The sequence below is a fragment of the Dreissena polymorpha genome, chromosome 1 (assembly GCF_020536995.1).
Source record: "Dreissena polymorpha isolate Duluth1 chromosome 1, UMN_Dpol_1.0, whole genome shotgun sequence".
NCBI classification, from domain to species: Eukaryota; Metazoa; Mollusca; class Bivalvia; order Myida; family Dreissenidae; genus Dreissena; species Dreissena polymorpha.
This window is the reverse complement of record NC_068355.1, coordinates 110,909,057-110,923,379: the sequence shown is the minus strand read 5'-3', so window position 1 is coordinate 110,923,379 and position 14,323 is coordinate 110,909,057. Positions and strand designations below refer to the sequence as shown.

Sequence of the window (14,323 nt, the reverse complement as noted above, 5' to 3'; positions counted from 1 at the left end):
ACAGACGAAGCGGCGACTATATGCTCCCCCTAAAAAATTTGGGGGGGAGCATAATAAACAAGTTATGGCAATTTAAAGGTGGTACGCAAACTTAATAATAGATTTATCAATTATATGCTTATTGTAAGTGAAAACAAGGGACAAAATTGTCACAAAACCAGGTTTTCATTGTGAAAAAAAAATCTGATAAAGGGAGAAAACTCAAACTGAACTTTTGAAATGACCAAAAAAAATTAACCCCCTTTGAAAGTTTTTTTTCTTTTTAAATCTATTTTTAGTCGTGGCGGCCTTGACATTGGAGATATTGACGTGATTCTTTCGTGGGACACACCGTCCCATGATGGTGAACAAATGTGCCAAATGATTTTAAAATCTCACAATGAATGACATAGTTATGGCCAGGACAAGCTCATTTATGGCCATTTTTGAACTTTGAACTCAAAGTGTGACCTTGACCTTGGAGATATCGACGTAATTATTTCGCGCGACACACCCTCCAATGATGGTGAACAAATGTGCCAAATGATTTTAAAATCTGACGATGAACGACATAGTTATGGCTCGGACAAGCTCATTTATGGCCATTTTTGACCTTTGAACTCAAAGTGTGACCTTGACCTTGGAGATATCGACGTAATTATTTCGCGCGACACACCGTCCAATGATGGTGAACAAATGTGCCAAATGATTTTAAAATCTGACAATGAACGACATAGTTATGGCCCGGACATGCTTATTCCGCCAGCCCGCCAGCCAGCCCGCCCGCATTCGCCAATCTAATAACCAGTTTTTTCCTTCGGAAAACCTGGTTAAAAAGGCCATAATTGTTACAAAATGCTTGATACAGTTATCTGCTCTTGTTTATACATTGGGGTCATGTTGGTTAATAAGCAAAATACATGGTGTATGAACGCAATATGTCAAGGGACATAAAAAATATTTGAGGTCATATGCAAACTTTAACATAGATTTATCAATAATATGCATATTATTCTAAGTGAAAAAGGGCCTAATTCTGTTAAAATGCTTGATACAGTAAATGAGTTGTCTGCTCTTGTTTATAGATTGGGTTTATGTCGGTAATGAAGTATGCAAAATATAAAAGCAATATGTCAATGGACATAGGAAATATATTTGAGGTGGTACGCAAACATTCCAATGCGCAAGCCGACGCCGGGTTGAGTAGGATAGCTCGACTATATATATTTCATATATAACAGTCAAGCTAAAATGTAAATATACCATAAACAACAGGCTAACCTCAATCACAACTTTAATGCAATGCTTATAACAATAGAGATACAATGATATGCCAGGGATTGAAACTAACTGTTTACTATTGTGGGCAACCATCTTTAGTATTTTGGTTGCCCAGATAAAGAATAACGAGCCCAGAAATATGAACATGTGAATATTATACATTCTTTTAATAAAATAATAGATAATTAAAAACATTTGCTGACAACACATGTTCAATGCATGATGTTTTATTATGAGCCTGAATTGAATCATGTCCTATTCCTAAATAATGAATGTTATTTAACTAGTATTGATCCATGGTGATCAATTGTTTTTCAATTTTTATTGCAGTGAATTGTTTTAAGCTTTAAAAAAAAGAAGTTTACCAACTTTTGAAATTGAGTTGCCCAGGCCAAAATCTACTTGCCCCGGGTTCACGGTAAACCAATTATTTCCATCCCTGTATGCTCTTCATTTTCTGTTCTTCCATCGCATTCTCAAAATTAAACTTAAAGCCGATATTTTTTAATAACATTAGTATGAATTACTAACCATTATCACCCAAAAAACAATTTTACAAAGCTGTAATCCCGTCGTAGAGATTTAGTTTACTATTATCAGTGTTCTCTTTAAATACCGGCTGCTAGCGATCTTGCCGGTTACATTAACTCTTGATGCCGGCTACTTTTCCCAAATATATCAAGTAAATGTCACAAATGCTTTGGTTTTACTGCATAGTTGCCGGCCATATAACTGGCTACTCAAATTTTTTCTGGAAAACACTGAACTATGCATGACAAACACAAAAAAATTAAATACATCTTAGATTCATTGTAAAAAATAAATTGACACTTCCAGCTTGTCGTCACTAAAATCCAAAGATTCAAATAATTTTCCACGAGATATGTCAACAATTGCGTAATCAAATGAATGAAAAATAAAAGTAAAGAAAGCCGGATTTTACATAAATTTCAGGTTGAAACACAACAAGGTAAAGGTAGTCGGTGAGATATAATAATAATACAGTTAGTAAGGCTCGTACCCTGGGAACGGTAAATATACTAAAACATACCCGGGAATTTAAACACTAAATCGGTTGTTGTCGGCTATTTTGTAAAAATTAATTATGTTTACATTTATGTCAATTTTCTGTTAAATGGCATTTATACAATGTATTATCAAAACTCATTTTTACAATCATTAATGTGATTCAATTTAAAATCTTAAATTGTTTAAAGTCGCATCATTGTATGACGTTGTCAAGTATATTTTCCGCGATGTCGCACGTTCACTTTTTACCATCATAGATTTTGTTAAAGAAACATTTTTTGGTTTGCGAGGTCCGTTAAATGGGGAACACCATATTTGGTATTTATATTATGTTTTAACAAATAATTCATGCTGTGTAATAAATATTGTATAAGATATTTCGATATTTATTGAAAATGTTTCAAATTGTTATTTATGAAACCTTTTATTCTAATGAGTGTATGCTATCATATTATACTTCGAATAGCAGATCTGTTGTACTATAATCGTATTATTCATTCTTTATTGTTAATTTCATTTATTGTAGAGAATCGTCAATGTTACATCTAGTCGCCAATCCTTGTCGTTAGTGTTAGTTTTCAATGCTTGTTATCATTGCCGTCAATGTTAGTCGTCAATCCTTATCGTCATTATACATGAAGGAAATAAAAGCAGAAACAGAGACGTATTCTTGATTACTTGATTATTCCTACGGCGTCCTCTCAACACTCATACTAAAAAGCATGTTGATGCAGATTTTTTTTAAAGAGAAGTTTCTTTAAGGTAAACAATATTGTTTTACTTTAATCGCTAGCATGTTTAACGACATCGGATTTTTGGCAGATATACAACTCGGATACAATCTAATATTTGCGGGTATGTTTAAGTTTCTTTACCGTACCCGGGCTACATGTAAGTAAAGTTAAGAGTACCCGGGGTACATGTACCGGTAAGTAGTACCCGAGCCGAGAATGTCAATTGAAGGTGTTAGAGATGCATTGAACCATAAGATTAAAAAGGGTAATTAACCACGGGCTTATTAAAATTAAAACGATGACATTACATTGTACCAGCTGTTTATTGTTGTATACTGTAAGCTTGAAATATTTTAAATAATGTAAACAACTTACCTTGTATAAAGTTGGCACATTGTTGTCAGGTGTAGAAACTATTATACTTATTTCTGTTAAGTTGCACTGGCTGAACCAAAAGAATTATGTAGTCGTTTCTAAATAATCACGAAACAATCTACTAATGCATATATGCTTGCCAGTTGCTGAGTTTGTGCATTTCCATTCATTATACTATCGGCCTTGGCAAACAGCGTAGACTCAGATTAGACGCCGCATGATGTCTGCTATTTGGTACGCAGAAGATTTGCATATCCACGGGTGTTTTATGTCAAATGTTATGGTTTTTCAATAGATCGTATACTTATCTACAAAACAGCGAATTAGCGTTCACTTGACATCATTTTTAATTATGTTATTTTGTGAATACTTTCTCGCGATCTTTTCGCCTTTGGTCGACGCCGTCTGCTATTTCAAACGATGAAGATTTCCATATCCACTGGCGTTTTTTTATGTCAAATGTTAGTGTTTTCCAATGGATCGTATACTTATCTACAAAACAGATAAGTAGCGTTCACTTTACATCGTTTGAGATGATGTTTTTTGTAAATACTTTCTAAGCGTTCATTCTGACGAAGTCGACCATTTTGACGGGTGTGAAGAAATACCGAATTTCCCGTAATTACCAAAATCCCCAGAAATCCACGAGATCCCACGAAATCCCCATTAATATTGATTGTGTATTGAAAAACTGCGTATTTTAATATAGATCGTTGCGAAATACACTGAAATCACTAATGAAACATTGTTTTATCAAAGTTTGATTTCGGGGATTTCGGTAGGACTTCGGTATATCCACATACCGCATTTTGTAATTCCGGTTATGTAAAACTTGCGAAACTTTTTCGTGATTTAATCAAAAACTATATTTTTCCCAGGTATAACGCCTACGCCAACAGGTAGATCGCATTCTTGTCCATATACATGTCAAATTTCAGCAAACGTGCTAGGCCAGTTTTCAAGAAACCCAAATCGCGACGATTCTCGCCAGCTTAACGAAAGTTAGCCCCCTTTATCATTCGTTCGAATGAACGTCATCAATGATGACGTCCAATACATCACTCATTCCATATTTGATCTAAGTGTGTGTGTGTTTGATAATTCTTTACATCTTTACAGTTTGTTCAATAAAAGTGCTTGTGGAAATGACACACTTATCATCAAGTATCAAAAGTATTTGGCTGAAGTATCACTAAATGAACAGGTCCCAGGTTTGAGCTCTAGACGGGCACTTAATGTTCTCACTAGGTGGCAAATGTTTTAAACAGCAGTCACTAAATCCATTTGTAAAATGTAACATTTGTTGAAAGCTGTTTTGGAAGTTTGATTGTGGTAAATGCCGTAGGCTGTATTACAGAAATACTGGGAGAAATATATATGTAACATATTTCAAATCCTTTACTTACATGTATATAATGCAGTGCTTTTTTTTATCTTTTAACCCTTTCCCCCATAAGAAGCAAAGTGAAAATGGCTTTTGCAAACAGTAACTCGCAGTCTGTTCAGGTTTTATGCTGTTTGCTGCTTATCAATATCTTTAATAGGGTTGGAAATGAAGCCTTTAAAACTTGAATGTAGTAAGAAAGGTATTTATTATATGTAACTTTCTAAGGGATACCAAATGCGTAAAAATACATATCTAATTGGGAAAGGGTTGATGCAATAATTCAATAAATTTTACAGCTACTAGTCAGCAAAATGATATAACACAATTTCAAGGACATTGTCACTGACAGCTAGCGGTGACAACACTTGTTTTCTTCTATGTATAGAAAACGTTTAGCATGATCAAAGTGCTGCGCAGTGAAGGCGGGGCTTCAATGTTACCAGTATATTTGAGCCTGGCTCTCGGAAAACAAAGTTCAATACATGCGCGTAAAGTGTCTTTCTGGGTAAGACTGTGCAGTCAGCACAGGCTAATCTGGGACAACTTTCGACCTAAACTGGATTTAGGCTAAGAAGATACTTTCAATGAAGTAAAAAACCTAAAAGACAAAGTTTGTATTGGATTAGCCTATGCAGACTGTGCAGGTTTATCTTTGATTGACACTTTATGCACGAGCATTATATGAGTCCCAGTCCGCAAGGCTAATCAAGGACGACACTTTTCCCCTTAACTGGATTTTCGTGTAGAAGAGACTTCCTTTAAACGAAAAATACCATTAAAGCAGAAAGTGTCTTCCCTGATTAGCCTGTGCCGACTGCACAGGCTAATCTGGGACAGCACTTGACGCACAAGCATTATGCCCAGTTTTCTCAAACGCAACACAAATTGTAGTTTCTTGTTGAGTTGTGGGTTCTTTTAGAGATCACATGAAATTACGTCACAGAACGTTCCCCCATTATGCCGTTGTTATGGAAAAATGTTTTGACCAGGTCACCATTGTATCTGTATTATTAACTTTTTATCATTTGGTTTTAGATCTGTAAACCATGTTGTAATACATTTTAAAATGTAAACTATATTGCTTTACATTTTTAAACTGTAAACCATTTTGTAATACATTTTTAAACTGTGTTTATGCAATCCTGTCAAGTTCATCATCATACGAAGTGTTTTCGTATTTAAAAACAACAATTATTTTATTAATACCATAATATGACATTGAGAGACCGTTGTCACTTTTTTCCATCATATATTACGAATTTATGATATAATATTACGTCACTCAGATCTACATGTGACGGCGTTGGAAATAAGTTTTGTACGATCTTTCGTCAAAACTTTACGGGTTATCCAGTGCACTTTTATATGTATATATGTATATATGTGTGTATGTATATATATATATATATATATATATATATATATATATATATATATATATATATATATATATATATATATATATATATATATATATATATATATATATATATATATATATATATATATATATATATATGTGTATTACTATTTATGATGGTGACTATCTGTGATATTTCTGAATTGTGAATAACTGTTCATATGGATTGTAGTATTATGTTATGTGCACAAATAAAATTATTATTATTATTATTATTATTGTTTTGCTGATCAAAAAATGTGACAAAACAGGTCAATATTGTAATTCATCAGAGCACTTATCAACAGTTACTATTTCCACTGTAAATTGTTCATATAGTGTTCATAAGTAACACAAAATTGTTTGTTTATTAGTATTTTCCATACTACATAGTCTGTTGACTTTTTTTCACAAGAAATGAACCTCCCCTGCAATGTCATTTTAGGCTATTTATAGTATGCAAATCTTGAACTTGGAATAGCCAATCAGAATGCACGGCACACCAAGAAACCTATTTTCAAGATGGCGGTTCTACACAATCAACACAATCGATTATTTATTATTATTACAGACCATTTACATTTGAAAAAAAGCAACAAATATAAATACCACAGGTTAATAATTATGTTTATAATGATTCATAGTCATATGTAGAAAATATTTGTGATTTAACAACTTTATGAAAATTACCCAAGACTCAACAATCATATAGCATACTGCATTTTCCCTTAGCGAGGCTCATTTGTCTATTTATAGGAATCCTTGACCTTGCTCAAGATGACCAGCTGATCCTAATCAAGATGAGCTTCTTTGAGATGTGGGTGACGCGAATGGCGCGCATGTTTGCCTTCGACGACGCCTCGCTGACCTTTGAGGACGGCAGTGTCATTCCGAAGGATGAGCTCTCTGTCGTGTACTCGGTAAAATTTGCATTATCTGAGAATTTGATATAAGCCTTGCTCAGTGAAATTGGGATTTAATGCATATGCGTAAAGTTTAGTTCCAGATTAACCTGTGCAGGTTGAGTAGTTAATCAGGGATGACACTTTCTGCTTTTAAAATATTTTCTTTTTAAAGAATGTATCTTTTTAGCAAAAATCCAGTTTAGACAGAAAGTGTTGTCCCCGATTAGTGTGGACTGCATTAAACCTCTTTTTCACAGAGGTCTGCACAAATTTATTTGTTAGAAATGTTTGCCCTTTGTTTGAGATTATGATGGAAGCTTCTGTCCGCTACTTTTCATACATTTTGCAGCAATTTTTGTCAAAATTTGACAGAATTATTAACTCCAAGTTTAACAGCACATATTGTAAAGGTTTTGCTATTGCATTATTTTTTAAGGAATTATTATTATAGCTCTTTGTTTTTAATAACATATACAACCTTATGTGCGCTACTCATCATACATTTTGCGCTAGATATTTATCAAACTGGTACAGAATAAACATTGCAATTGTTACACCACGTATTGTCAAGGTTTCTAAATTGCATGACTTAATGGATAAAATTCCATTTGTTTGAAATAACATAATTCAAGATGCTATGAGCAATCATTATATTTATGCCCCTCTTCGAAGAAGAGGGGGTATATTGTTTTGCACATGTCTGTCTGTCTGTCTGTCTGTCTGTCTGTCTGTATGTCCGTCAGATGGTTTTCCGATGATAACTCAAGAACCCTTAGTCCTTGGATCATGAAACTTTATAGGTAGATTGATCATGACTTGCAGATGAACCCTATTGTTTTTGAGGTCACTAGGTCAAAGGTCAAGGTCACGGTGACTCGAAATGGTAAAATTGTTTTTGGATGATAACTCATGAACGCATACACGGCCAACAAGGGGAACTCTGAACAATATAACTGAAGCAACTGGTCTGTAATCCTAAATCTATAATTATCAGTCCAATGAAACATCATCATTTGTTTAAAATAAAGTGGATCAGTAAAAATATTATCAGAATATGAGATTTTTTGTATATTTTGTATATAAAATATTGTGTTAATGTTTAATTTTGTTGATTAATATAAATATAAGCAGGACAGGGGAGGTAATACACTATTATATCTTTCTTATATACAGGGGAACCAAATGCAATAAGTTTAAATTTCATGTTTAATAAATAGAGGATATTTGTTCATGTCAGTGTGAGATCTTTTTTTTTTTCATTGTCCCTTGACATATTGCTTTTATATTTTGCATACTTGTTTACCAACATCACCCCAACCTATAAACAAGAGCAGACAACTCTATCAAGCATTTTGTCATAATTATTGCCCCTTTTATACTTAGAATATGCATATTATTGATAAATCTATGTTAAAGTTTGCGTACTACCCCAAATATTTATGCCCCCCTTCGAAGAAGAGGGGGTATATTGCTTTGCCCATGTCGGTCAGTCTGTCGGTCGGTCGGTCCGTCCACCAGGTGGTTTCCGGATGATAACTCAAGAACGCTTGGGCCTAGGATCATGAAACTTCATAGGTAGATTGATCATGACTTGCAAATGATTCCTATTGATTTTGAGGTCACTTGGTCAAAGGTCAAGGTCATGGTGACCTGGAATAGTAAAATGGTTTCCGGATGATAACTCAAGAACGCATACACCTAGGATCATGAAACTTCATAGGTAGATTGATCATGACTCGCAGATGACCCCTTTTGATTTTGAGGTCACTAGGTCAAAGGTTAAGGTCACTGTGACCCGAAATAGTAAAATGGTTTCCGGATGATAACTCAAGAACGCATACGCCTAGGATCATGAAACTTCATCGTTAGATAGATCATGACTCGCAGTCTACCCCTATTGATTTTGAGGTCACTAGGTCAAAGGTTAAGGTTACGGTGACCCGAAATAGTAAAATGGTTTCTGGATGATAACTCAGGAACGCATACGCCTAGGATCATGACACTTCATAGGTAGATTGATCATGACTCGCAGATGACCCCTATTGATTTTGAGGTCACTAGGTCAACGGTCAAGGTCACAGTGACCCGAAATAGTAAAATGGTTTCCGGATGATAACTCAAGAACGCATAAGCCTAGGATCATGAAACTTCATCGTTAGATAGATCATGACTCGCAGTCGACCCCTATTGATTTTGAGGTCACTAGGTCAAAGGTCAAGGTTACGGTGACCCGAAATAGTAAAATGGTTTCTGGATGATAACTCAGGAACGCATACGCCTAGGATCATGACACTTCATAGGTAGATTGATCATGACTCGCAGATGACCCCTATTGATTTTGAGGTCACTAGGTCAACGGTCAAGGTCACAGTGACCCAAAATAGTAAAATGGTTTCCGGATGATAACTCAAGAACGCATACGCCTAGGATCATGAAACTCCATCATTAGATAGATCATGACTCGCAGATGACCCCTATTGATTTTGAGGTCACTAGGTCAAAGGTCAAGGTCACGGTACCCAAAATAGTAAAATGTTTTTTGGATGATAACTCAAGAACGCATACGCCTAGGATCATGAAACTTCATAGGTAGATTGATCATGACTAGCAGATGACCCCTATTGATTTTGAGGTCACTAGGTAAAAGGTCAAGGTCACGGTGACCCTAAATAGTAAAATGATTTTCGGAGGATAACTCAAGAACGCATATTCCTAGGATCATGAAACTTCATAGGTAGATTGATCATAACTTGCAGATAACCCCTATTGATTTATAGGTCATTAGGTCAAAGGTCAAGGTCACGGTGATCCGAAATAGTAAAATGGTTTTTGGATGATAACTCAAGAACGCATACGCTAGGATTATGAAACTTTGTGGGTAGATTGATCATGACTCGCAGATGAGCCCTATTGATTTTGAGGTCACTAGGTCAAAGGTCAAAGTCACGTTGACCCAAAATAGTTAAATGGTTTCCGGATGATAACTCGAGAACGCTTACACCTAGGATCATGAAACTTCACAGGTACATTGATCATGACTCACAGATGACCCATATTGATTTTGAGGTCACTAGGTCAAAGGTCAAGGTCAGGGTGACCCGAAACAGTTAAATTGTTTCCGGATGATAACTCAAAAACGCTTTTGCCTAGGATCATGACACTTCATAGGTACATTGATCATGACTCGCAGATGACCCCTATTGATTTTCAGCTCACTAGGTCAAAGGTCAAGGTCACAGTGACAAAAAACGTATTCACACAATGGCTGCCACTACAACGGACAGCCCATATGGGGGGCATGCATGTTTTACAAACAGCCCTTGTTCCTATATCCTTTGACATATTGCTTTTATATGTTGCATACTTGTTAACCAACATGACCCCAACCTATAAACAAGAGCAGACCACTGTATCAAGCATTTTGACATAATTATGGCCCCTTTTACACTTAGATAATTGAACATTTTGCTTAAATTGCCATAGCTTCTTTATTTATGATCACATTTTATAATTACTTTGACAAAACAACACTTACCTGAATACCACAATGGATTCCACCCAAACAATACCCCACGCCCCTACCAGAATCCCTCCCCCCCCCCCCCAACCTACCCCCCCCCCAAAAAAAATTTATTTTTTTTTTAAACATCATCTAATAAATTACCACACCCCACATTATTCCCCCTCTCACCCCCCACACCCCCCCCCAAAAAAAAATTGTTTTTTTAAACATCTAATAAATTACTACACCCCACATTATACCCCCTTCATCAACCCCCACCCCCCCTACCCCCCACCTTCCCTACCCCCCACCCCCCCCCCAATTATTTTTTTTTAAACATCTAATAAATTACCACACCCCACATAATACCCCCCTCTCACCCTCCCTACCCCCCCCCCCCCCCCCACAAAATAATAAATAAATAATTTGTTTCCTTTTTTCATTTTTGAAAGATCGTCTAATAAATTGTTGAATATGAACAATTTCCCCATGATGGCTTACATTATACTGTCAAGCACTCGAATAGTCGAGCGCGCTGTCCTCTGACAGCTCTTGTTAGGTCACTAGGTCAAAGGTCAAGGTCACAGTGACTCGAAATAGTAAAATGGTTTCCGGATGATAACTCAAGAATGCTAACGCCTAGGATCATGAAACTTCATAGGTACATTGATCATGACTGGCAGATGACCCCTATTGATATTCAGGTCACTAGGTCAAAGGTCAAGGTCACAGTGACTCGAAATAGTACAATGGTTTCTGGATGATAACTTACATAAGGTCAAAGGTCAAGGTCACAATGACAAAAAACGTATTCACACAATGGCTGCCACTACAACTGACAGCCCATATGGGGGGCATGCTTGTTTTACAAACAGCCCTTGTTTAGTGCTAAATTGCATGTTAAAAATGCTTATAGATTTTATTTTTATGCCCGCAGTAGGGTGGCATATAGCAGTTGAACTGTCAGTCCGTCTCTCTGTCCGTCAGTCTGTGGGTCTGTCTGAAAACTTTAACATTGGCCATAACTTTTGCAATATTGAAGATAGCAACTTGATATTTGGCATGCATATGTATCTCATGGAGCTGCACATTTTGAGTGGTGAAAGGTAAAGGTCAAGGTCATCCTTCAAGATCAAAGGTCAATAAACAAAATCCAAGGAAAGTATCAAGCTTTAAAGGGAGATAATTTCTATTTTATATCATTTGAAAGGTACAGATCATTTTCACAAGGGAAGTAATTTAAAAAAAATAAAAATTATTTCAAAGCAGCGGGGCTTATGTCATGGTCCTGTGTCCGTCGTGTGTGCGTCCGTGCGTTAACTTTTTCTTTAAACATCTTCTTCTCCTAAACTGCTGGTCCAATTCTAATGAAATTTCTCAGGAATGTTCCTGTGGTGAACCTCTTTCAAATTTGTTCAAATTATGCCCCTGGGGTCAAATTTGACACTGCCCCAGGGGGTCAAAAAATTGAAAATTTGCTTATATAAGGCCTATTTTGTGCAAACTTTATAAATCTTCTTGTCCATAACCATTGGGCCTAGGGCTACCAAATTTGGTATGTAGTGACATCTTATAGTCCTCTACCAAATTTGTTCAAATTATGCCCCTGGGATCAAATTTGACCCTGCCCCGGGTGGTCAAAAATTGAAAATTTGCTTATATAAGGCCTATTTTGTGCAAACTTTAAAAATCTTCTTGTCCATAACGATTGGGCCTAGGGCTACCAAATTTGCTATGTAGTGACATCTTATAGTCCTCTACCAAGTTTGTTCAAATTATGCCCCTGGAGTTAAATTTGACCCTTCCCCGGGGGGTCACAAAACTGAACATATGCTTATATGAAGCTTCTTTTGTGCAAACTTTAAAAATCTTTCTGTCCATAACCTTTGGGCGTAGGGCTACCAAATTTGGTATGTAGTGACATCTTTTAGTTCTCTACCAAGTTTGTTCAAATTATGCCCCTGGGGCCAAATGTATATATAAAAATGCTCACCCTTCCAACTGTAAGTGCCCAGTGGGACGAGGGATAGAAAGAGAAAGTCTCATGCTTGAGTACATTTCAATCCATGCGGATTGCACGCTTTTTTCGCATAAAAAACAGTGGAGCGATTCAGGGCCATCATGGCCCTCTTGTTTTTAAAGAGTTATTGCCCTTTGTTTCAAACAAGGTAAAGAAGCTTTTGTGAATTACCCATACCACATTTTGCGTGCGCTTTTCATCAAAGTTTTGACGAATAATTATCTGCGTTTGCAACAGCAGATATTGTCAAGGTTTCCCAATTGTGTTATTTGCAAAGAATTATTGCAGTTTGTTCCAAGTGATGTGTAAAAGCTTCTTTGCAGAAATCCTCCTACACTTTGCATGCAATTTTAACATTTTTGAAAAATAATTATCTACAGGGCATAATCAAGGTTTTCCTATTGCAAATGTTTTTCGAATGGGTCACTGTCCTCAGTGTTTTGTTGTTAACCGAAATAAACTTTCGGCGTGGGATTAACCATCTGTGACAGCTTCTTGTTCATAAGTTAGGTCTTAATGATTTCTGAGGATCATGTTATGTTCAGAGGAAAAGACGTGTTATTAAGCTAAAACCTACAATGATGTAAATGTAGAGAGTCACTTGACCTTTACATTAATTTTTTTTTATTTGTTATGTCTTGTTTGTTACCAGAAAGTAGTTTTTCACTGAATTTCAAATCAAATTTACCTCTTTGCACTTAAGGCAAAATGATGATTGATTTTGACTTGCAAATTAACAAATTTAAACTTGATTGGCAAATAGATTTATTTTAATGTTTGGGAATATGAAAACAACATTTTTATGCCCCCCTTCAAAGAAGAGGGGGTATATTGCTTTGCTCATGTCGGTCAGTCGGTCGGTCCGTCCACCAGGTGGTTTCCGGATGATAACTCAAGAACGCTTGGGCCTAGGATCATGAAACTTCATAGGTACATTGATCATGACTCGCAGATGACCCCTGTTGATTTTGAGGTCACTAGGTCAAAGGTCAAGGTCACAGGTGAAGGTCACAGTTACTGGAAATAAGCATTTTAAGGATTTAAGGATTTAGCATGGTTCAAACAAGGGAAACAACTATCGTTTTTGCATGTTCTTTTTGTTACAGCATTTGCCTCCCATGTAATATATTTAAATTTTACCAAATGTAAGACTAACTGCATTTTTGTAATGCATACTACTACTTCTACTGCTGCTGCTGCTGCTGCTGCTGCTGCTGCTACTACTACTTCTACTACTACTACTACTACTACTACTACTACTACTACTACTTCTACTACTACTACTACTACTGCGACGACGACTACTACGACGACGACGACGACCACGACGACTACTACTACGACTACTACTACGACTTCTACGACTACTACTTCTACTACTACTACGACGACGAGGACTACTACTACTACGACTACGACTACTACGACGACTACTACTACTACTACTACTACTACCACCTACGACTACGACTACTACGACGACTACTACTACTACTACTACTTCTACTACTACTACTTCGACTACTTCGACTACGACGACGACGACGACGACGACTACTACTACTACTACTACTACTACTACTACTCATACTACTACTACTACTTACTACTACTACCACTACTACTAATACTACTACTACACTACTACTACTCACTCTACTACGTACATACTACTACTTCCACACTACTACTACTCTACTACTACTTCTACT

The 14,323-nt window shown here is 36.3% G+C and overlaps 1 protein-coding gene across 3 annotated transcripts in view; it reads left to right on the top strand.

Annotated features, from left to right (window-relative positions):
• LOC127844417 (ecdysone-induced protein 78C-like) overlaps positions 1–14,323 on the top strand; it is a 120,319-nt gene that overhangs the window by 95,596 nt on the left and 10,400 nt on the right. For all 3 annotated transcript variants that reach the window (XR_008032721.1, XR_008032720.1, XM_052374591.1), the window contains exon 6: positions 6,941–7,104. Coding sequence is in view for 1 of the 3 variants with exons in the window: in XM_052374591.1 (XP_052230551.1) it covers positions 6,941–7,104 (164 nt within the window). In the remaining 2 variants the exon portion in view is untranslated. The remainder of the gene's footprint in view (positions 1–6,940; positions 7,105–14,323) is intronic.